This window comes from Mobula birostris, chromosome X, assembly GCF_030028105.1.
Source record: "Mobula birostris isolate sMobBir1 chromosome X, sMobBir1.hap1, whole genome shotgun sequence".
In the NCBI taxonomy this organism is placed as follows: Eukaryota; Metazoa; Chordata; class Chondrichthyes; order Myliobatiformes; family Myliobatidae; genus Mobula; species Mobula birostris.
This window is the reverse complement of record NC_092402.1, coordinates 56,138,521-56,161,072: the sequence shown is the minus strand read 5'-3', so window position 1 is coordinate 56,161,072 and position 22,552 is coordinate 56,138,521. Positions and strand designations below refer to the sequence as shown.

The 22,552-nt window shown below is 50.5% G+C and overlaps 1 protein-coding gene across 1 annotated transcript in view; it reads left to right on the top strand.

Annotated features, from left to right (window-relative positions):
• The window catches only part of LOC140191426 (ankyrin repeat domain-containing protein 33B-like), a 75,700-nt gene that overhangs the window by 17,704 nt on the left and 35,444 nt on the right, over positions 1-22,552 (top strand). The window contains exon 2 of the mRNA XM_072248840.1: positions 7,081-7,210. Within this exon, the coding sequence (XP_072104941.1) occupies positions 7,081-7,210 (130 nt within the window). The remainder of the gene's footprint in view (positions 1-7,080; positions 7,211-22,552) is intronic.

The following is a 22,552-nucleotide window of genomic DNA, read 5'->3' as shown; positions in this document are numbered from 1 at the left end:
TAACCAGGGTCTCAATATCTCTCGAAAACTAAATTCCCTACACTTGCTATCTTTACTTTTCACTCTGACAGGCGCATACAAACTTTGTACTCTCAAAATTTCACTTTTGAAGGCCACCCACTTACCAAGTACACCTTTGCCAGAAAATAGCCTGTCCCAATCCACACTTGCCAGATCCTTTCTGATACCATCAAAACAGGCCTTTCTCCAATTTAGAATCTTAACCCAGGGATCAGACCCATCTTTTTGCACCTGAACTCAATAATCAGCTCTTTGATTTGCTGATATTCAGTGAGAGGTTGTTGTTGTGGCACAATCTTCCTCCTTTATTAGATTAGATTCAACTTTATTGTCATTGTGCCGACTACAGATACAAAGCCAATGAAATGCATTTAGCATCCGACCAGAAATGCAAAGACTAGTGTTATTTACAAAATAACTGCGAATAAAAAGTAAGTGCTACAGCACACAAATATAAAAGCACTGAGGCAGTACAATATGGGTGCAAACAACAGGAATTCTGCAGATGCTGGAAATTCAAGCAACACACATCAAAGTTGCTGGTGAACGCAGCAGGCCAGGCAGCATCTGTAGGAAGAGGTGCAGTCGACGTTTCAGGCCGAGACCCTTCGTCAGGACTAACTGAAGAAAGAGTGAGTAAGGGATTTGAAAGTTGGAGGGGGAGGGGGAGATCCAAAATGATAGGAGAAGACAGGAGGAGGAGACAGTACAATATGGGTGCAATACTGCTTAGCGCTGTGATGTGAGGTTCAGCAGGGTCACAGCCTCAGGGAAGAAGCTCTTCCTGTGTCTGCTGGTGCGGGAGTGGAGGCTCCTGTAGCGCCTACCGGATGGGAGGAGAGTAAAAAGTCCATGGTTAGGGTGAGATACATCCTGATAATGCTTTTTGCCCTGCCCAGGCAGGGGTTATGGTAGATGTTCTCAGTGATGGGCAATTGGGTGTTGATAATTCGCTGGGCAGTTTTCACCACACGCTGGAGTGCTTTGCGGCCCGATACGGGACAATTGCCATACCACACTGCGATGCAGTGAGTATGCTCTCAATGGTACAGCGGTAAAAGTCCGTCAGTATCCTGGGACAGAGGTGAGCTTTCTTCATGCTCCACAGGAAATAAAGGTACTGTTGCGCCTCTTTGACCAGGATGGAGGAGTTCAGGGACTAGGTGAGATCCTCAGAAATGTGGACACCAAGGAATTTGAAGCTTGATACACACTCCACTACAGCTCCGTTGATGTAGATGGGGACGTGAGTGTGGCTCCTCGCATGCCTGAAGTCCATAATGATCTCCTTGGTCTTCTGGATGTTAAGGGCCAGGTTGTTGTCGGCACACCACGCGGCCATCACACATCACCACTTTTCATCACCACTTTTGATTCGGCCAATGTCAGTGGTGTCATCAGCAAACTTAAATATGGCATTGGAGCTGTGCTTACTCACACAGTTATAAGTATAAAGTGAGTAGAGTAGGGGGCTAAGCACACAGTCTTATGGTGCGCCTGTGCTGATGGAGATTGTGGAGGAGATGCTGTTGGCAATCTGAACAGACTGGGGTCTGCAAGTGAGGAAATCAAGGATCCAGTTGCACAAAGAAATATTGAGGCCTAGGACTTGAAGATTACTGATTATTGAGGGGATAATAGTATTAAATACCAAGCTGTAGTCAATGAGGAGCTGAGAGAAGAGTCAATGAAAACAAATCAAATGTTGAACTGTTGCTCCGGTCGGCAAATTGGAGCAGATTCATATTTGCACAGTTTGGTGTCTTTTGCACTCTGGTTGAATGCCCTAGTTGGGTGGTCTTTCATTGATTTTGTTATAGTTATTATTCTATAGATTTGTTGAATATGTCCACAAGAAAATGAATCTCAAGGTTACATATGGCGACATATATGTACTTTGATAAGTTTACTTTCAACCTTGAACTTTGAAACAAGTGGGTACCTCAGATGCTGAAGGGAGAGGCTAAAGGTCTCAGTGAACACTCCAGCCAGTTGAACAGCACGGGTCTTAAGTACTTGGCCAGGTACCCCAACTCAGCCAGATGCTTTCCGTGGGACCACCCTCCTGAAGGATGTTTTCATATCGGTCTCAGAGACTGAAATCGCGGGGTCATTGGGGGCTGTGGGAATGCGTGAAGGTGCCACCGTGTTTTCAACTTCAAGCTGAATTCATTCAACCATACACATGCATGTATACCCCCCCAACTGAAACACCGTTCCTCTGGATCAAGGTGCATGATACAGTACATATAACTCATACACATAACATGTAAAGTAACATTAACACAAATAAATTAACAAATAATGACATGCATGTACAACACAAGTTCAAAAGTAAACAGTATGACTCTACTGGCATTTCATGTGTGATGAGAGCTGTGTGGTGGCAGGGAGTTCAGTAGTCTCACGGCCTGGGGGAAGAAGCTGTTCCTCATCCTAACAGTTCTTGTCCTAATGCCATGGTACCTCCTGCCTGATGGTAGAGAATCAAAGAAATTTTTAGATGGATGGGAAGGATCATTGACTATGCCAAGGGCCCTGTGTATGCAGCGCTCCTGATAAACGTTGCTGAAAGGTTGATCAATCTCTCAGCAGTCCTCACAATCCTTTGATCAGATGTCTTGCAATTCCCGTATCAGATGGTGATGCAGCCGGTCAAGACACTCAGTGGTGTTCCCGTAAAAATTGGTTAGAATGTTGGGGGAGGGGAGTGGAGATGCTGCTGTGCTTTCTTGAGTAAAGTGATGATGTTGAGGGACCAGGTGAGATCGTCCGGTATGTGCCCTCCCAAGAAACTTGCTGCTCATAACTCTGTCCATGGAGGAGCCGTGTATGTGCAGTAAGGAGTGGTCAGCCTGAACCTTCCTAAAGTCCACAATCATCTCTTTGGTCTTGTCCACGTTGAGACTCAAGTTGTGATCGCATCATTCTACAAGATTTTCTAACTCCTCTATGTATGCTGTCTCATCGTCGTTGTTGATGAGGCCAATCACTGTTGTGTCATCAGCAAACGTCATTATTTGGTTTGAACTGGATCTAGCTGCGCAGTCATGCATCAACAGCGTGAACAGCCGTGGGCTGAGCATGCAGCCCTGGGGAGCGCAGGTGTTCAGCGTGATGAAGCTAGAGATATTTCTGCCAACACAGACTGACAGTGGCCTTTCTGTCAAGAAGTCCAGGATCCAGTGACAGAGAGGTGTTGATAATCAAAGTGAGCATCAAAGGCATCAAGCTCATCTGGGAGCGAAATCTTGGTTTCACTTTGTAGGAGGTGATTCTATTCAAACCCTGCCACAGCTGTGGAGCATCCTTCTGTGATTCGTTTGGGCTGGAATTACCATTTCACATGTGAGATGGCTTTCTGGATGTCGAATCTGGACCTCTTGTATTTTATTTGGTCACCAGACTCAGCAGGTCTGGCAGCATCAATGGAAATAAATCAACAGTCGACATTTCAGGCCGAGACCCTACTTCAGGACCATTTAATAGAGCAGAGGAAATAAAGTAAACACAGCCTAGTTAATACAATAGGTCATTTAATTCACCATACATTACCCATTTAATACAACAAGGAGAACCTATTTAATTCAAAATACAGTTAACTAATATATAGAACATAGAAATCTACAGCACGTTACAGGCCCTTCAGCCCACAATGTTGTGCCGACCATGTGACCTACTCTAGAAACTGCCCCAGAATTTCCCTACTGCACAACCCTCTATTTTCCTAAGCTCCATGTACCTATCTGAGAGTCTCTTAAAAGACCCAATGTGAAGCAATTTACAATAGCAAACTTGTACAGTATATTCAACTTGTATGATCCTCTATAGAAACAATTTAAAGTAACAATCTATTAAATTTTGCAAAACAAGTTTTGTAAATAATTCGGAGATCCTACTTAACACAATAATTCAGCAGTCTATTTCATGCAACAAATACAATTTATTGTCATTGTATTTAATACAGTGAAATAATTATTTAGTATAGCAAGCTAATCTGGTAAATCAAGCATACTCATTGCAAGAAATGCTCTATTTCATAGAGCAAACAGTGCCTGCTTAACAGTTCTGATGAAGGGTCTCAGCCCAAAATATTGGCTCTTTATCCCTCTTCATAGATGCTGCCCGACTTTCCGAGGTCCTTAAACATTTTGTGTGTCCTACTCTGCTTAAAAGAGCAAGGGATCAATTTAGTACAGTGAAGTCTATTTATAGAAACACAGAAACATAGAAAACCTACAGCACAATACAGTGACGATGCTGGTGCCAAACTGTATCGGCACTTGCCCTTCCCTTGGACTACATCAGTGATGTGGTGAGGGGGAGCCCACTGCATGGACAACAGAAGGTTCTTCAAATCTTCCCGTCCAGGCTTGCACCCTGGAGAGAACACAGTCCACCAGAGGCGCAAACCTATGATCCCCTGGGATCGACGGCTGCCTACTACTATTTCTTTCGAATGTGGGAGGAAATCAGGGCACCCAGAGGAAACCCATGCAGTCACAAGGAGAACATACAAACAGTGGCGGTAAGTGAATGTGGGTGGCTGGTAACACAATAGTGTTATACTAACCGCTGAACTACCATGCCACCGCATTAATTTACTTAATGCAGAATATAGATTGTTTAATATAGCAAACAGTATTTAATATTGGAAACAATCAATTAAATACTGTTAAAGGCATTCATTAGTCTTGCGAGACCATGGATCTACACCTGGAAAGTCTTCACTCTCCAGGCCACAGGCCTGGGCAAGGTTGTATGGAAGACCGGCAGTTGCCCATGCTGCAAGTCTCCCCTCTCCACGACACCAATGTTGTCTAAGGGAAGAGCAAGGGCCGATACAGCTTAAATACTGTAAAATACAATAATAAAACTAACAGTTTCTTAATACAGCAACAGAACTTATTTGGTATAGTGAGTAAACTATTTAGTACACAATTATCTGTGCATGTCATATATCAGAGTTTTATTAAAAAAGCAAACAGAGTCTACTTAATGCCACAAAACAATCTAGTTTATGCAGCAAAGTACACAATTCTGCAAATTGAATCTATCTCCAATAGGAAATAGTATATATACAATAGAGCAAAAATCTTTTACTTAACTCCTCAAACTGAGTCTATTTAATTTGGCAAAAAAATCCCCTTTTTAATAAAGCAAATAAGTTTATATAATAAAAATAAATTAGCCAGATGAATCCCACAAATGCAGTCTGTTTCACACAGCTAGTAGAATCTGTTTAAATGGACATAGCAGTCTGTATAGTACACTAAACAGAGTCTACCTCATGTGTCAGATTTGGTAAGCAAGATATTTTTACCGCAAACAATTCCTGATTAATACAACAAATGGTCTACTAATAGAGCAGCAAGTATTTATAATAAAATCTATGGCTACTTAATTCAGCAAATATTATATTTATAGAAAATCTGTGAAGAAATTTGTGCACTTTCAACACAGACAAGCCTTTTTAAGAGAAAAATAAAGATTTATCTAATAGCGCAAGGAGTCTATTTAATAGGGAAGGTAGAAACTAATGCCAGAGAACAACTAGTAGTATGAGTTCAGCATGGCATAATGACACTGGTTAATTTAAAGCAACAAGCAGAGCCAATTTAGAGTCGCAAAGTACTGTAGGTCTATTTAATTCAGCAAACAGAATCTACTTAAGTGAAGTTGAGTGAAGTTATCCCATCTGTTCCAGCAGCCTGATGGCTGAGGGTTAATAACTGTTCCTGAACCTGGTGGTGTGGATCTTGAGGCTCCTGTACCTTCTTCCTGTTAGTAGCAGCGAGAAGAGAGCATAGTCTGAGAGGTGGTGGGGGTCCTTGATGATGGATGCTGCTTTCCTTCAACAGCGCTCCATGTAGATGTGCTCAATGGTGGGGAGGACATTACCTGTGATGGACTGGGCCACATCCACTACTTTTTGTAGGCTTTTCCATTCGAGAGCATTGGTGTTTCCATTCCAGGCCGCAATGCAGCCAGTCAATATACTCTCCAATACACATCTATAGAAGTTTGATAAAGTTTCACGTCATGCCGAACTGTCACAAATCCCTAGGGAAGTAGAGGCACTGTCGTGCTTTCTTCATAATTGCACTTGCGTGCTGGGCCCAGGTCAGATCCTCTGAAATGATAACACCAAGGAATTTAAAGTTGCTGATCCTCCAATGAGAACTGACTCATGGACCTTTGGTTTTCTCCTCCTGAAATCAATACTCAGCTCCTTGGTCTTGCTGACATTGAGTGAGAAGTTGTTGTTACGGCACCACTCAGCCAGAGTTTCAATCTCCCTCCTTTATGCTGATTCGTCACCACCTTTGATTTGGCCAACAACAGTGGTGTCGTCAGCAAACTTGAATATGGCTAAGCTGTGCTTAGCCTCACAGTTATAAGTGTAAAGCAAGTAGATCAGGGATCCTTGTGGTGCATCTCTGCTGATGGAGATCATGGAGGAGATGTTGTTGCCAATCTGAACTGACTGGGGTCTGCAAGTGAGGAAGTCCTGGATTCAATTGCACAAGGAGGTATTGAGACCAAGGTCTTGAACTTTATTGATTAGTTCTGAGTGTTGATAGTATTGAATGCCGAGCTGTATGCGTCCTGATGTATGCATCTTTTCCATCCGGATGTTTAGAGGGATATGGACCATTTATGGGCAAATGGGACTAGCTCAGGTGGACAACTTGGTCAGTATGCACAAGTTGGGCCAAAGGGCCTGTTTCTGTGCTGTATACGATGTCTCAATAGAATGCAGTTAGTGCTGGCGCTTACTACACAGTCTTAACAAAGCTGAGAACCTGCAATACCAGTTAACTAATCTGCAGCAGAATTTCTTTTTCCCAATCCGTTAGGTAAAGGATGGAACTGTCCAGCAAGCAGAACATAGTGCAAAACTCCAGAACATTGCCAGACAGTTTATTATGCAAAGAATTGTCCTGTGGGTAACTTGGCTGGTAATCTGGAAAGTGTACAATGGAAGATACACTGTGACACTGAGTTATTGATCTTACGGAACCTCAGAATGATAACTTACTTCTCATTTGCAAATAGAATGAAGTCATGATTGGCTGCTGCTGGGGCTTTCTGGGTAAAGTGGATCCGCTGTCTGGATGTTCTCGGCTGGACATCAATCACCAAGACCAGGATGGAAACACAGCCTTGATAACTGCAGCTCAGGCAGGTGGGTATGTGGTGGATTATGGGTGGGTGGAAGACTATCAAGGTATGGGAGATCTGATGTGGCATCACAGTGCAGAAGTGCATGCACTGTTGCCAAACACTACTTGTGAGCAAGACCACGGCTTCTCCTGAGGTGAGCAAATCGTCTGCCATGAAAGGGAAGGCTGTGTTCCATTGTTGAATTAAAACAGATAGCAAGGTGAAAAGGATAGATAGGGCCAATGCCCAACAAAATGCACAATGAAATCATCATAACCTCCACAAACATGAGAATCCAATCCGTGAAACAATGTTCTGGGAATTAACAGAGTGAAGACAATATAAAATTAAAAACTGCCATCTTTCTGAAGTGAGATAGTAAACAATGCCCTCTACTTGGAGTGAGATATCAGAAAATCACAAGATCACAAGGCAAAGGAGCAGAAGTAGGCCATTTGGCCCATCGAGTCTACTCCGCCACTCCACTATGAGCTAAACTATTCTCCCATCTAGTTCCAATTTCCGCTTTTTCCTCATATCCCTTGATACCCTGACTAATTAGATACCTGTCAATCTCCTCCTTAAACACCCTCAATGATCAGGCCTCCACAGCTGTATGTAGCAATGAATTCCATAAATCCACGACCCTCTGGCATGAAAGGGAAGGCTGTGTTCCATTGTTGAATTAAAACAGATAGCAAGGTGAAAAGGATAGATAGGGCCAATGCCCAACAAAATGCACAATGAAATCATCATAACCTCCACAAACATGAGAATCCCCCTAATTCTAAGACTATGGCCTCTTGTCCTGGACTCACCCACCAAGGGAAACAACCTTTCCACATCTACACTGTCCGACCCTTTCAACATTCGAAATGTTTCTATGAGATCCCCTCTCATTCTTCTATACTCTAATGAATACAATCCAACAGCCGACAAACGCTCCTCATATGTTAGCTCCTGCATTCCAGGAATCATCCTCGTAAATCTTCTCTGAACTCTCTCCAACATCAGTACATCCCTTCTAAGATAGGGGGCCCAAAACTGCACACAGTATTCCAAATGAGGTCTCACTAATGCCCCATAGAGCCTCATCAACACCTCCTTACTCTTATACACTATTCCTCTTGAAATGAATGCCAACATAGCATTCGCTTTCCTTACTGCCGATCCAACCTGGTGGTTAACCTTTAGGGTATCCAGCACGAGGACCCCCAAGTCCCTTTGCACTTCTGATTTTTGAATTTTCTCCCCATCTATATAATAATCTTACCAATTATTTCTTCTTCCAAAATGTACAACCGTACATTTCTCAACATTATATCTCATCTGCCATTTCTTTGCCCACTCTCCTAAACTGACCAAGTCTCTCTGCAACCATTCCGTTTCTTCAACACTTCCTGCTCCTCCACCTATCTTGGTGTCCTCCGCAAACTTAGCCACAAAACCAGTTAATCCATAATCTAAATCATCGACATACATTGTAAAAAGAAGCGGCCCCAACACCAACCCCTGCGGAACACCACTAGTAACTGGCAGCCAATCAGACTAGGATCCCTTTATTCCCACCCTTTGCTTTCTGCCTATCAGCCAATGCTCCACCCATTCCAATATCTTTCCTGTAACTCCATGGGCTCTCATCTTATTAAGCAGCCTCATATGTGGCACCTTATCGAAGGCCTTTTGAAAATCCAAATACACAACATCCACAGCCTCTTCCTTGTCAATCTTATTTGAGATTACCTCAAAAAATTCCAATAGGTTGGTGAGGCAGGATCTTCCCTTCATGAAACAATGCTGGCTTCGGCCTATCTTGTCATGCAGCTCGAGGTATTTCATAACCTCATCCTTGAGGATCGACTCCAATAACTTTCCAACTACCGATGTCAGACTAATAGGTCTGTAATTTTCTTTTTGCTGCCTCCCTCCTTTGTTAAACAGCGGAACTACATTTGCAACCTTCCAGTCCTCCGGAACCATGCCAGAGTCTATTGATTCCTGGAAGATCATTTCCAATGCCTCCACAATCTCCAAAGCCATCTCCTTCAGAACCCATGGGTGCACCTCATCTGGTCTAGAAGACTTATCTATTCTTAGTCCACTTAGCTTCCCAAGCACTTTCTCTCTAGTAAACGACTGTACCTAATTCTATTCCCTGAGACCTCTGGCTATCAGGTATGTTGCTAGTGTCTTCCACTGTGAAGACTGATGCAAAATACTCATTTAGTTCCTCTGCCATCTCTTTGTTACCCATTATAATTTCTCCAGCATCATTTTCAATTGGTCCTATATCTACCCATGTCACTCTTTTACTCTTCATATATTTAAAAAATCTCTTAATATCCTTTGTGTTAATTGCCAACTTCCTTTCATAATTCATCTTTTCTTTCCTAATGACTTTCTTAGTTTCCTTCTGTAAGTTTTTAAAAGTCGTCCAGTCCTCAGTTTTCCCACTAATTTTTGCTTCCTTGTACGCCATCTCTTTTGATTTTATTTTAGCCTTAACCCCTCTTGTTAGCCACATTTGTGTCACTTTTCCATTCGTGATTTTCTTTTTTTTTGGAATATATTTTCCTGCACTTTCCTTATTTCTTGTAGGAATTTCATCCAATTCTGCTCTACCGTCCCTCCATCTAGCTTACTTTTCCTATCGACTTGGGCTACTTCCTCTGTCATACCACTGTAATTTTCTTTGTTCCACTGAAATATCGATACACCTGATATCAGCTTCTCCTTTTCAAATTTGAAACTGAACTCAATGATCACTTATGATGACTACTTCCAAGAGGTTCCTTTACCTCCAGCTCCCTAATCGCCTCAGGTTCGTTACACAGCACCCAATCCAAAACAGCCAATCCCCTGTGGGCTTCTGGACAAGCTGCTCCAAAAAGCCATCCTGTAGGCATTCTACAAATTCCCTCTCCTGAGATTCAGTACTTTCCTGACTTTCCCAATCCACTTTCATATTAAAATCCCCCATAATTATCTTGACATTTTCCTTCTGACACACTTTTTCTATTTCCAGCTGCAACTTGTAGTTCACATCCCGGCTGCTGTTTGGAGGCCTGTATATAACTGCTATTAGTGTCTTTTTACCCTTGCCATTTCTTAATTCTACCCATAAGGACTCTACCTCTTCTCATCCTATATCCCTTCTTTCTATTGATTTGATATCGTTACTTACCATCAGGGCCACGCCACCCCCTTTACCTACCTTCCTATCTTTCCTATACACTGTGTATCCTTGGATATTCAGCTCTCAATCACATCCATCATTTAGCCATGACTCGCCCCCACTGCTTGTCCTCCACTTGTGGTGAATATTGAACAATGTTCTTTGCATGGACTGATACTCAGGCAATGTCCTTTACACAGTGTGATGTCCAACAATGTTCTTTGCGGAAAATGAGAGATTATGCCATGTTATCTACACGGTGTAAGATAGGAGAAAATGTTATCTGTGTGGAAGGAGATATTTGACATCATTTGAGAAATTAGGATATTCGACGTTGTCTTTTCCACAGGACGAGATATTAGATAACATCCTTGGAGTGGATATTAGACAATATCCTCTGCATGGAATGAGATATTAGACAATATGCTCTGCATGGATTCAGGTGGCAGACAGTCCAGTACGCGGAATGAGATGTAAGTCAGCATCCATTGCATTGAGGGTGGGAACTGCGTGTGGGTGACTGGCAAGGGTGGGTACGGGCTTTGAGAGTAGGTATTGGGTGTGGGGGTCACTGATAGTTGGTGCATGGTGGGAATGGGAGGGGGGAACAGTGAGAGAGGATATTCAGAGTTGGGGAGAAGCACTCATTGGGTGTGAGAGAGCAGCGAGTGTGCATATTGGGTGTGGGGGAGTGGTGAGGGTGAACATTGGGTGTGAGGGAGTGGGGAGGGTGCACATTGGGTGTGAGGGAGCGGGGAGGATGCACATTGGGTGTGAGGGAGTGGGGAGGGTGAACATTGAGTGTGAGGGAGAGGGAAGGGTGAACATTGGGTGTGGGGGAGTGGTGAGGGTGCACATTGGGTGTGAGGGAGTGGAGAGGGTGCACATTGGGTGTGATGGAGTGGTGATGGGGCACATTGGGTGTGAAGGAGTGGGGAGGGTGCACATTGGGTGTGGGGGAGTGGTGAGGGTTCATATTGGGTGTGATGGAGTGGGAGGGTGAACATTGGGTGTGAGGGAGTAGTGAGGGTGCACATTGGGTGTGAGGGAGTGGTGAGGGTGAACATTGGGTGTGGGGGAGTAGTGAGGGTGAACATTGGGTGTGGGGGAGTAGTGAAGGTGAACATTGGGTGAGTGGGAGTGGTGAGGGTGCACATTGGGTGTGAGGGAGTGGGGAGGGTGAACATTGGGTGTGATGGAGTGGGGTGGGTGCACATTGGGTGTGGGGGAGTAGGAGGGTGCACATTGGGTGTGGGGGAGTGGGGAGGGTGCACATTGGGTGTGAGGGAGTGGGGAAGGTGCACATTAGGTGTGGGGGAGTCGTGAGGGTGCACATTGGGTGTGTGGGAGTGGGGAGGGTGCACATTGGGTGTGAGGAAGTGGGGAGGGTGCACATTGAGTGTGAGGGAGTGGGAAGGGTGAACATTGGGTGTGGGGGAGTGGTGAGAGTTCATATTGGGTGTGATGGAGTGGGGAGGGTGAACATTGAGTGTGAGGGAATAGGAGGGTGCACATTGGGTGTGGGGGAGTGGTGAGGGTGAACATTGGGTGTGGGGGAGTGGGGAGGGTGCACATTGGGTGTGATGGAGTGGTGAGGGTGCACATTGGGTGTGAGGGAGTAGGGAGGGTGAACATTGGGTGTGAGGGAGTGGGGAGGGTGAACATTGGGTGAGTGGGAGTGGTGAGGGTGCACATTGGGTGTGAGAGAGTGGGGAGGGTGAACATAGGGTGTGAGGGAGTGGGGAGGGTGAACATTGGGTGTGAGGGAGTGGGGAGGGTGAACATTGGGTGAGTGGGAGTGGTGAGGGTGCACATTGCGTGTGAGAGAGTGGGGAGGGTGAACATAGGGTGTGAGGGAGTGGGGAGGGTACACATTGGGTGTGGGGGAGCGGTGAGGGTTCATATTTCGTGTGATGGAGTGGGAGGGTGAACATTGGGTGTCAGGGAGTAGTGAGGGTGCAAATTGGGTGTGAGGGAGTGGTGAGGGTGAACATTGGATGTGGGGGAGTAGTGAGGGTGAACGTTGGGTGAGTGGGAGTGGTGAGGGTGCACATTGGGTGTGAGGGAGTGGGGAGGGTGAACATTGGGTGTGAGGGAGTGGGGAGGGTGAACATTGGGTGTGATGGAAAGGGGAGGGTGAACATTGGGTGTGGGGGAGTAGGAGGGTGCACATTGGGTGTGGGGGAGTGGTGAGAGTGAACATTGGGTGTGGGGGAGCGGGGAGGGCAAAAATTGGGTCTGAGGGAGTAGTGAGGGTGTACATTGAGTGTGAGGGAGTGGGGAGGGTGCACATTGGGTGTGGGGGAGTGGTAAGGGTTCATATTGGGTGTGATGCAGTGGGGAGGGTGAACATTGAGTGTGAGGGAGTAGGAGGGTGCACATTGGGTGTGAGGGAGTGGTGAGGGTGCACATTGGGTGTGAGGGAGTGGGGAGGGTGCAAATTGGGTGTGAGGGAGTGGGGAGGGTGAACATTGGGTGAGTGGGAGTGGTGAGGGTGCACATTGGGTGTGAGAGAGTGGGGAGGGTGAACATAGGGTGTGAGGGAGTAGGGAGGGTACACATTGGGTGTGAGGGAGTGGGGAGGGTGAACATTGAGTGTGAGAGAGTAGAAGGGTGCACATTGGGTGTGAAGGAGCGGGGAGGGTGCACATTAGGTGTGAGGGAGTGGGGAGGGTGCACATTGGGTGTGAGGGAGTGGGGAGGGTGAACATTGGGTGTGGGGGAGTGGTGAGGGTTCATATTGGGTGTGATGGAGTGGGAGGGTGAATATTGGGTGTGAGGGAGTAGTGAGGGTGCACATTGGGTGTGAGGGAGTGGTGAGGGAGAACATTGGGTGTTGGTGAGTAGTGAGGGTGAACATTGGGTGAGTGGGAGTGGTGAGGGTGCACATTGGGTGTGATGGAGTGGGGAGGGTGAACATTGAGTGTGAGGGAGTAGGAGTGTGCACATTGGGTGAGTGGGAGTGGTGAGGGTGCACATTGGGTGTGAGAGAGTGGGGAGGGTGAACATAGGGTGTGAGGGAGTGGGGAGGGTGAACATAGGGTGTGAGGGAGTGGGGAGGGTACACATTGGGTGTGGGGGAGCGGTGAGGGTTCATATTTCGTGTGATGGAGTGGGAGGGTGAACATTGGGTGTCAGGGAGTAGTGAGGGTGCAAATTGGGTGTGAGGGAGTGGTGAGGGTGAACATTGGATGTGGGGGAGTAGTGAGGGTGAACGTTGGGTGAGTGGGAGTGGTGAGGGTGCACATTGGGTGTGAGGGAGTGGGGAGGGTGAACATTGGGTGTGAGGGAGTGGGGAGGGTGAACATTGGGTGTGATGGAAAGGGGAGGGTGAACATTGGGTGTGGGGGAGTAGGAGGGTGCACATTGGGTGTGGGGGAGTGGTGAGAGTGAACATTGGGTGTGGGGGAGTGGGGAGGGCAAAAATTGGGTCTGAGGGAGTAGTGAGGGTGTACATTGAGTGTGAGGGAGTGGGGAGGGTGAACATTGGGTGTGGGGGAGTGGTAAGGGTTCATATTGGGTGTGATGCAGTGGTGAGGGTGCACATTGGGTGTGAGGGAGTGGGGAGGGTGCAAATTGGGTGTGAGGGAGTGGGGAGGGTGAACATTGGGTGAGTGGGAGTGGTGAGGGTGCACATTGGGTGTGAGAGAGTGGGGAGGGTGAACATAGGGTTTGAGGGAGTAGGGAGGGTACACATTGGGTGTGAGGGAGTGGGGAGGGTGAACATTGAGTGTGAGAGAGTAGAAGGGTGCACATTGGGTGTGAAGGAGTGGGGAGGGTGCACATTAGGTGTGAGGGAGTGGGGAGGGTGCACATTGGGTGTGAGAGAGTGGGGAGGGTGAACATTGGGTGTGAGGGAGTGGTGAGGGCGCACATTGGGTGTGGGGGAGTGGTGAGGGTTCATATTGGGTGTGATGGAGTGGGAGGGTGAATATTGGGTGTGAGGGAGTAGTGAGGGTGCACATTGGGTGTGAGGGAGTGGTGAGGGAGAACATTGGGTGTTGGTGAGTAGTGAGGGTGAACATTGGGTGAGTGGGAGTGGTGAGGGTGCACATTGGGTGTGATGGAGTGGGGAGGGTGAACATTGAGTGTGAGGGAATAGGAGGGTGCACATTGGGTGTGGGGGAGTGGTGAGGGTGAACATTGGGTGTGGAGGAGTGGGGAGGGTGCACATTGGGTGTGATGGAGTGGTGAGGGTGCACATTGGGTGTGAGGGAGTGGGGAGGGTGAACATTGGGTGTGAGGGAGTGGGGAGGGTGAACATTGGGTGAGTGGGAGTGGTGAGGGTGCACATTGGGTGTGAGAGAGTGGGGAGGGTGAACATAGGGTGTGAGGGAGTGGGGAGGGTGAACATTGGGTGTGAGGGAGTGGGGAGGGTGAACATTGGGTGAGTGGGAGTGGTGAGGGTGCACATTGCGTGTGAGAGAGTGGGGAGGGTGAACATAGGGTGTGAGGGAGTAGGGAGGGTACACATTGGGTGTGGGGGAGCGGTGAGGGTTCATATTTCGTGTGATGGAGTGGGAGGGTGAACATTGGGTGTCAGGGAGTAGTGAGGGTGCAAATTGGGTGTGAGGGAGTGGTGAGGGTGAACATTGGATGTGGGGGAGTAGTGAGGGTGAACGTTGGGTGAGTGGGAGTGGTGAGGGTGCACATTGGGTGTGAGGGAGTGGGGAGGGTGAACATTGGGTGTGAGGGAGTGGGGAGGGTGAACATTGGGTGTGATGGAAAGGGGAGGGTGAACATTGGGTGTGGGGGAGTAGGAGGGTGCACATTGGGTGTGGGGGAGTGGTGAGAGTGAACATTGGGTGTTGGTGAGTAGTGAGGGTGAACATTGGGTGAGTGGGAGTGGTGAGGGTGCACATTGGGTGTGAGGGAGTGGGGAGGGTGAACATTGTGTGTGATGGAGTAGGGAGGGTGCAAATTAGGTGTCAGGGAGTGGGGAGGGTGCACATTAGGTGTCAGGGAGTAGGAGGGTGCACATTGCGTGTGAGAGAGTGGGGAGGGTGAACATTGTGTGTGAGGGAGTGGGGAGGGTGCACATTGGGTGTGGGGGAGTGGTGAGGGTTCATATTGGGTGTGATGGAGTGGGAGGGTGAATATTGGGTGTGAGGGAGTAGTGAGGTTGCACATTGGGTGTGAGGGAGTGGTGAGGGTGAACGTTGGGTGTTGGTGAGTAGTCAGGGTGAACATTGGGTGAGTGGGAGTGGAGAGGGTGCACATTGGGTGTGAGGGAGTGGGGAGGGTGCAAATTAGGTGTGAGGGAGTGGGGAGGGTGCACATTAGGTGTGAGTGTGTAGGAGGGTGCACATTGCGTGTGAGAGAGTGGGGAGGGTGAACATTGGGTGTGAGGGAGTGGGGAGGGTGAACATTGGGTGTGAGGAAGTAGTGAGGGTGCACATTGGGTGTGAGGGAGTGGGGAGGGTGAACATTGGGTGTGAGGGAGTGGGGAGGGTGAACATTGAGTGTGAGGGAGTAGGAGGGTGCCCATTGGGTGTGAGGGAGTGGGAGGGTGAACATTGGGTGTGGGGGCGTGGTGAGGGTGCACATTTAGTGTGGGGGAGTAGTGAGGGTGCACATTGGGTGTGAGGGAGTGGGAGGGTGCACATTGGGTGTGGGGGAGTAGTGAGGGTGCACATTGGGTGTGAGGGAGTGGGAGTGTGCACATTGGGTGTGGGGGAGTGGGGAGGGTGCACATTGGGTGTGATGGAGTGGGGTGGGTGCACATTGAGTGTGAGGGAGTGGGGAGGGTGAACATTGGGTGTGGGGGTGTGGTGAGAGTTCATATTGGGTGTGATGGAGTGGAGAGGGTGCACATTGGGTGTGGGGGAGTGGTGAGGGTGCACATTGGGTGTGAGGGAGTGGGGAGGGTGCACATTGGGTGTGAGGGAGTGGGGTGGGTGCACATTGAGTGTGAGGGAGTGGGGAGGGTGAACATTGGGTGTGGGGGAGTGGTGAGGGTTCATATTGGGTGTGATGCAGTGGGGAGGGTGAACATTGAGTGTGAGGCAGTAGGAGGGTGCACATTGGGTGTGAGGGAGTGGGGAGGGTGCACATTGGGTGAGGGGGAGTGGTGAGGGTTCATATTGGGTGTGATGGAGTGGGAGGGTGAATATTGGGTGTGAGGGAGTAGTGAGGGTGCACATTGGGTGTGAGGGAGTGGGAGGGTGAACATTGGGTGTGAGGGAGTAGTGAGGGTGAACATTGGGTGAGTGGGAGTGGTGAGGGTGCACATTCGGTGTGAGGGAGTGGGAGTGTGCACATTGGGTGTGATGGAGTGGGGTGGGTGCACATTGGGTGTGGGGGAGTGGGGAGGGTGCACATTGGGTGTGGGGGAGTGGTGAGGGTTCATATTGGGTGTGATGGAGTGGGAGGGTGAATATTGGGTGTCAGGGAGTAGTGAGGGTGCACATTGGGTGTCAGGGAGTGGTGAGGGTGAACATTGGGTGTTGGTGAGTAGTGAGGGTGAACATTGGGTGAGTGGGAGTGGTGAGGGTGCACATTGGGTGTGAGGGAGTGGGGAGGGTGAACATTGTGTGTGATGGAGTGGGGAGGGTGCAAATTAGGTGTCAGGGAGTGGGGAGGGTGCACATTAGGTGTCAGGGAGTAGGAGGGTGCACATTGCGTGTGAGAGAGTGGGAAGGGTGAACATTGTGTGTGAGGGAGTGGGGAGGGTGCATATTGGGTGTGGGGGAGTGGTGAGGGTTCATATTGGGTGTGATGGAGTGGGAGGGTGAATATTGGGTGTGAGGGAGTAGTGAGGTTGCACATTGGGTGTGAGGGAGTGGTGAGGGTGAACGTTGGGTGTTGGTGAGTAGTGAGGGTGAACATTGGGTGAGTGGGAGTGGTGAGGGTGCACATTGGGTGTGATGGAGTGGGGAGGGTGAACATTGGGTGTGAGGGAGTGGGGAGGGTGAACATTGGGTGTGAGGGAGTGGGGAGGGTGAACATTGAGTGTGAGGGAGTAGGAGGGTGCACATTGGGTGTGAGGGAGTGGGAGGGTGAACATTGGGTGTGGGGGCGTGGTGAGGGTGCACATTGGGTGTGGGGGAGTAGTGAGGGTGCACATTGGGTGTGAGGGAGTGGGAGGGTGCACATTGGGTGTGGGGGAGTGCTGAGGGTGCACATTGGGTGTGGGGGAGTGGGGAGGGTGCACATTGGGTGTGAGGGAGTGGGAGTGTGCACATTGGGTGTGGGGGAGTGGGGAGGGTGCACATTGGGTGTGATGGAGTGGGGTGGGTGCACATTGAGTGTGAGGGAGTGGGGAGGGTGAACATTGGGTGTGGGGGAGTGGTGAGAGTTCATATTGGGTGTGATGGAGTAGGAGGGTGCACATTGGGTGTGGGGGAATGGGGAGGGTGAACATTGGGTGTGGGGGAGTAGGAGGGTGAACATTGGGTGTGGGGGAGTAGGTGAGGGTGCACATTGGGTGTGGGGGAGTGGGGAGGGTGAACATTGGGTGTGAGGGAGTGGGGAGGGTCAACATTGTGTGTGATGGAGTGGGGAGGGTGCAAATTAGGTGTGAGGGAGTGGGGAGTGTGAACATTAGGTATGAGGGAGTAGGAGGGTGCACATTGCGTGTGAGAGAGTGGGGAGGGTGAACATAGGGTGTGAGGGAGTGGGGAGGGTGAACATTGGGTGTGAGGGAGTGGGGAGGGTGCACATTGGGTGTGGGGGAGTGGTGAGGGTTCATATTGGGTGTGATGGAGTGGGAGGGTGAACATTGGGTGTGAGGGAGTAGTGAGAGTGCACATTGGGTGTGAGGGAGTGAGGGTGAACATTGGGTGTGGGGGAGTAGTGAGGGTGAACATTGGGTGAGTGGGAGTGGTGAGGGTGCACATTGGGTGTGAGGGAGTAGGAGGGTGCACATTGGGTGTGGGGGAGTGGGGAGGGTGAACATTGGGTGTGAGGGAGTGGGGAGGGTGAACATTGGGTGTGAGGGAGTAGTGAGGGTGAACATTGGGTGTGAGGGAGTGGGGAGGGTGAACATTGAGTGTGAGGGAGTAGGAGGGTGCACATTGGGTGTGAGGGAGTGAGAGGGTGAACATTGGGTGTTGGGGAGTGGTGAGGGTGCACATTGGGTGTGGGGGAGTAGTGAGGGTGCACATTGGGTGTGAGGGAGTGAGAGGGTGCACATTGGGTGTGGGGGAGTGCTGAGGGTGCACATTGGGTGTGGGGGAGTGGGAGTGTGCACATTGGGTGTGGGGGAGTGGGGAGGGTGAACATTGGGTGTGGGGGAGTGGTGAGGGTTCATATTGGGTGTGATGCAGTGGGGAGGGTGAACATTGAGTGTGAGGCAGTAGGAGGGTGCACAATGGGTGTGAGGGAGTGGGGAGGGTGCACATTGGGTGAGGGGGAGTGGTGAGGGTTCATATTGGGTGTGATGGAGTGGGAGGGTGAATATTGGGTGTGAGGGAGTAGTGAGGGTGCACATTGGGTGTGAGGGAGTGGGAGGGTGAACATTGGGTGTGAGGGAGTAGTGAGGGTGAACATTGGGTGAGTGGGAGTGGTGAGGGTGCACATTCGGTGTGAGGGAGTGGGAGTGTGCACATTGGGTGTGGGGGAGTGGGGAGGGTGCACATTGGGTGTGATGGAGTGGGGTGGGTGCACATTGAGTGTGAGGGAGTGGGGAGGGTGAACATTGGGTGTTGGTGAGTAGTGAGGGTGAACATTGGGTGAGTGGGAGTGGTGAGGGTGCACATTGGGTGTGAGGGAGTGGGGAGGGTGAAAATTGTATGTGATGGAGTAGGGAGGGTGCAAATTAGGTGTCAGGGAGTGGGGAGGGTGCACATTAGGTGTCAGGGAGTAGGAGGGTGCACATTGCGTGTGAGAGAGTGGGGAGGGTGAACATTGGGTGTGAGGGAGTGGGGAGGGTGCACATTGGGTGTGGGGGAGTGGTGAGGGTGAACGTTGGGTGTTGGTGAGTAGTGAGGGTGAACATTGGGTGAGTGGGAGTGGTGAGGGTGCACATTGGGTGTGATGGAGTGGGGAGGGTGCAAATTAGGTGTGAGGGAGTGGGGAGGGTGCACATTAGGTCTGAGGGTGTAGGAGGGTGCACATTGCGTGTGAGAGAGTGGGGAGGGTAAACATTGGGTGTGAGGGAGTGGGGAGGGTGAACATTGGGTGTGAGGGAGTAGTGAGGGTGCACATTGGGTGTGAGGGAGTGGGGAGGGTGAACATTGGGTGTGAGGGAGTGGGGAGGGTGAACATTGAGTGTGAGGGAGTAGGAGGGTGCACATTGGGTGTGAGGGAGTGGGAGGGTGAACATTGGATGTGGGGGCGTGGTGAGGGTGCACATTGGGTGTGATGGAGTGGGGTGGGTGCACATTGAGTGTGAGGGAGTGGGGAGGGTGAACATTGGGTGTGGGGGAGTGCTGAGGGTGCACATTGGGTGTGGGGGATTAGTGAGGGTGCACATTGGGTGTGGGGGAGTGGGGAGGGTGAACATTGGGTGTGGGGGAGTAGGTGGGCGCACATTGGGTGTGGAGGAGTGGGTGGGTGCATATTGGTTGTGATGGAGTGGGGAGGGTGCACATTGGGTGTGAGGGAGTAGGAGGGTGAACATTGGGTGTGGGGGAGTAGGTGATTGCACATTGGGTGTGGAAGATTGGGTGGGTGCATATTGGTTGTGATGGAGTGGGGAGGGTGAACATTGGGTGTGAGGAAGTAGGAGGGTGAACATTGGGTGTGGGAGAGTGGTGAGGGTGCACATTGGGTGTGAGGGAGTGGGGAGGGTGCACATTGGGTGTGGGGGAGTGGGGAGGGGTGCACATTGGGTGTGAGGGAGTGGTGAGGGTGAACATTGGGTGTGGGGGAGTGGAGAGGGTGAACTTTGGGTGTGGGGGAGTGGGGAGGGTACACATTGGGTGTGGGGGAGTGGTGAGGGTTCATATTCGGTGTGATGGAGTGGGAGGGTGAACATTGGGTGTGAGGGAGTGGGAGGGTGCACATTGGGTATGGGGGGAGTGGGGAGGGTGCACATTTGGTGTGATGGAGTGGGGCAGGTGCACATTGAGTGTGAGGGAGTGGGGAGGGTGAACATTGGGTGTGGGGGAATGATGAGGGTTCATATTGGGTGTGATGGAGTGGGGAGGGTGAACATTGAGTGTGAGGGAGTAGGAGGGTGCACATTGGGTGTGGGGGAGTGGGGAGGGTGAACATTGGGTGTCAGGGAGTAGGTGGGTGTACATTGGGTGTGGAGGAGTGGGTGGGTGCATATTGGTTATGATGGAGTGGGGAGGGTGCACATTGGGTGTGAGGGAGTAGGAGGGTGAACATTGGGTGTGAGGGAGTAGGAGGGTGCACATTGGGTGTGAGGGAGTGGGGAGGGTGAACATTGAGTGTGAGGGAGTAGGAGGGTGCACATTGGGTGTGAGGGAGTGGGAGGGTAAACATTGGCTGTGAGGGAGTAGTGAGGGTGCACATTGGGTGTGAGGGAGTGGGGAGGGTGCACATTGGGTGTGAGGGAGTGGTGAGGGTGAACATTGGGTGTGAGGGAGTGGGGAGGGTGCACATTGGGTGTGAGGGAGTGGTGAGGGTGAACATTGGGTGTGGGGGAGTGGGGAGGGTGCATATTGAGTGTGAGGGAGTGGGGAGGGTGCACATTTGGTGTGATGGAGTGGGGTAGGTGCACATTGAGTGTGAGGGAGTGGGGAGAGTGAACATTCTGTGTGATGGAGTGGGGAGGGTGCAAATTAGGTGTGAGGGAGTGGGGAGTGTGAACATTAGGTGTGAGGGAGTAGGAGGGTGCACATTGCGTGTGAGAGAGTGGGGAGGGTGAACATAGGGTGTGAGGGAGTAGGGAGGGTGCACATTGGGTGTGGGGGAGTGGTGAGGGTTCATATTGGGTGTGATGGAGTGGGAGGGTGAACATTGGGTGTGAGGGAGTAGTGAGGGTGAACATTGGGTGAGTGGGAGTGGTGAGGGTGCACATTGGGTGTGGGGGAGTAGGAGGGTGCACATTGGGGGTGGGGGAGTGGGGAGGGTGAACATTGGATGTGAGGGAGTGGGGAGGGTGAACATTGAGTGTGAGGGAGTAGGAGGGTGCACATTGGGTGTGAGGGAGTGGGAGGGTGAACATTGGGTGTGGGGGAGTGGTCAGGGTGCACATTGTGTGTGGGGGAGTAGTGAGGGTGCACATTGGGTGTGAGGGAGTGGGAGGGTGCACATTGGGTGTGGGGGAGTGCTGAGGGTGCACATTGGGTGTGGGGGAGTAGTGAGGGTGCACATTGGGTGTGAGGGAGTGGGAGTGTGTACATTGGGTGTGGGGGAGTGGGGAGGGTGCACATTGGGTGTGATGGAAAGGGGTGGGTGCACATTGAGTGTGAGGGAGTGGGGAGGGTGAACATTGGGTGTGGGTGAGTGGTGAGGGTTCATATTGGGTGTGATGGAGTGGGGAGGGTGAACATTGAGTGTGAGGGAGTAGGAGGGTGCACATTGGGTGTGGGGGAGTGGGGAGGGTGAACATTGGGTGTGGGGGAGTAGGTGGGTGCACATTGGGTGTGGAGGAGTCGGTGGGTGCATATTGGTTGTGATGGAGTGGGGAGGGTGCACATTGGGTGTGAGGGAGTAGGAGGGTGAACATTGGGTGTGGGGGAGTAGGTGAGTGCATATTGGGTGTGGAGGAGTGGGAGGGTGCATATTGGTTGTGATGGAGTGGGGAGGGTGCACATTGGGTGTGAGGAAGTAGGAGGGTGAACATTGGGTGTGGGAGAGTGGTGAGGGTGCACATTGGGTGTGAGGGAGTGGTGAGGGTGCACATTGGGTGTGGGGGAGTGGGGAGGGTGAACATTGGGTATGAGGGAGTGGGGTGGGTGCACATTGAGTGTGAGGGAGAGGCGAGGGTGAACATTGGGTGTGGGGAGTTGTGAGGGTTCATATTGGGTTTGATGGAGTGGGGAGGGTGAACATTGAGTGTGAGGGAGTAGGAGGGTGCACATTGGGTGTGGGGGAGTGGTGAGGGTGAACATTGGGTGTGGTGGAGTGGGGAGGGTTCATATTGGGTGTGATGGAGTGGGAGGGTGAATATTGGGTGTGAGGGAGTAGTGAGGGTGCACATTGGGTGTGAGGGAGTGGTGAGGGTGAACATTGGGTGTTGGTGAGTAGTGAGGGTGAACATTGGGTGAGTGGGAGTGGTGAGGGTGCACATTGGGTGTGAGGGAGTGGGGAGGGTGAACATTTTGTGTGATGGAG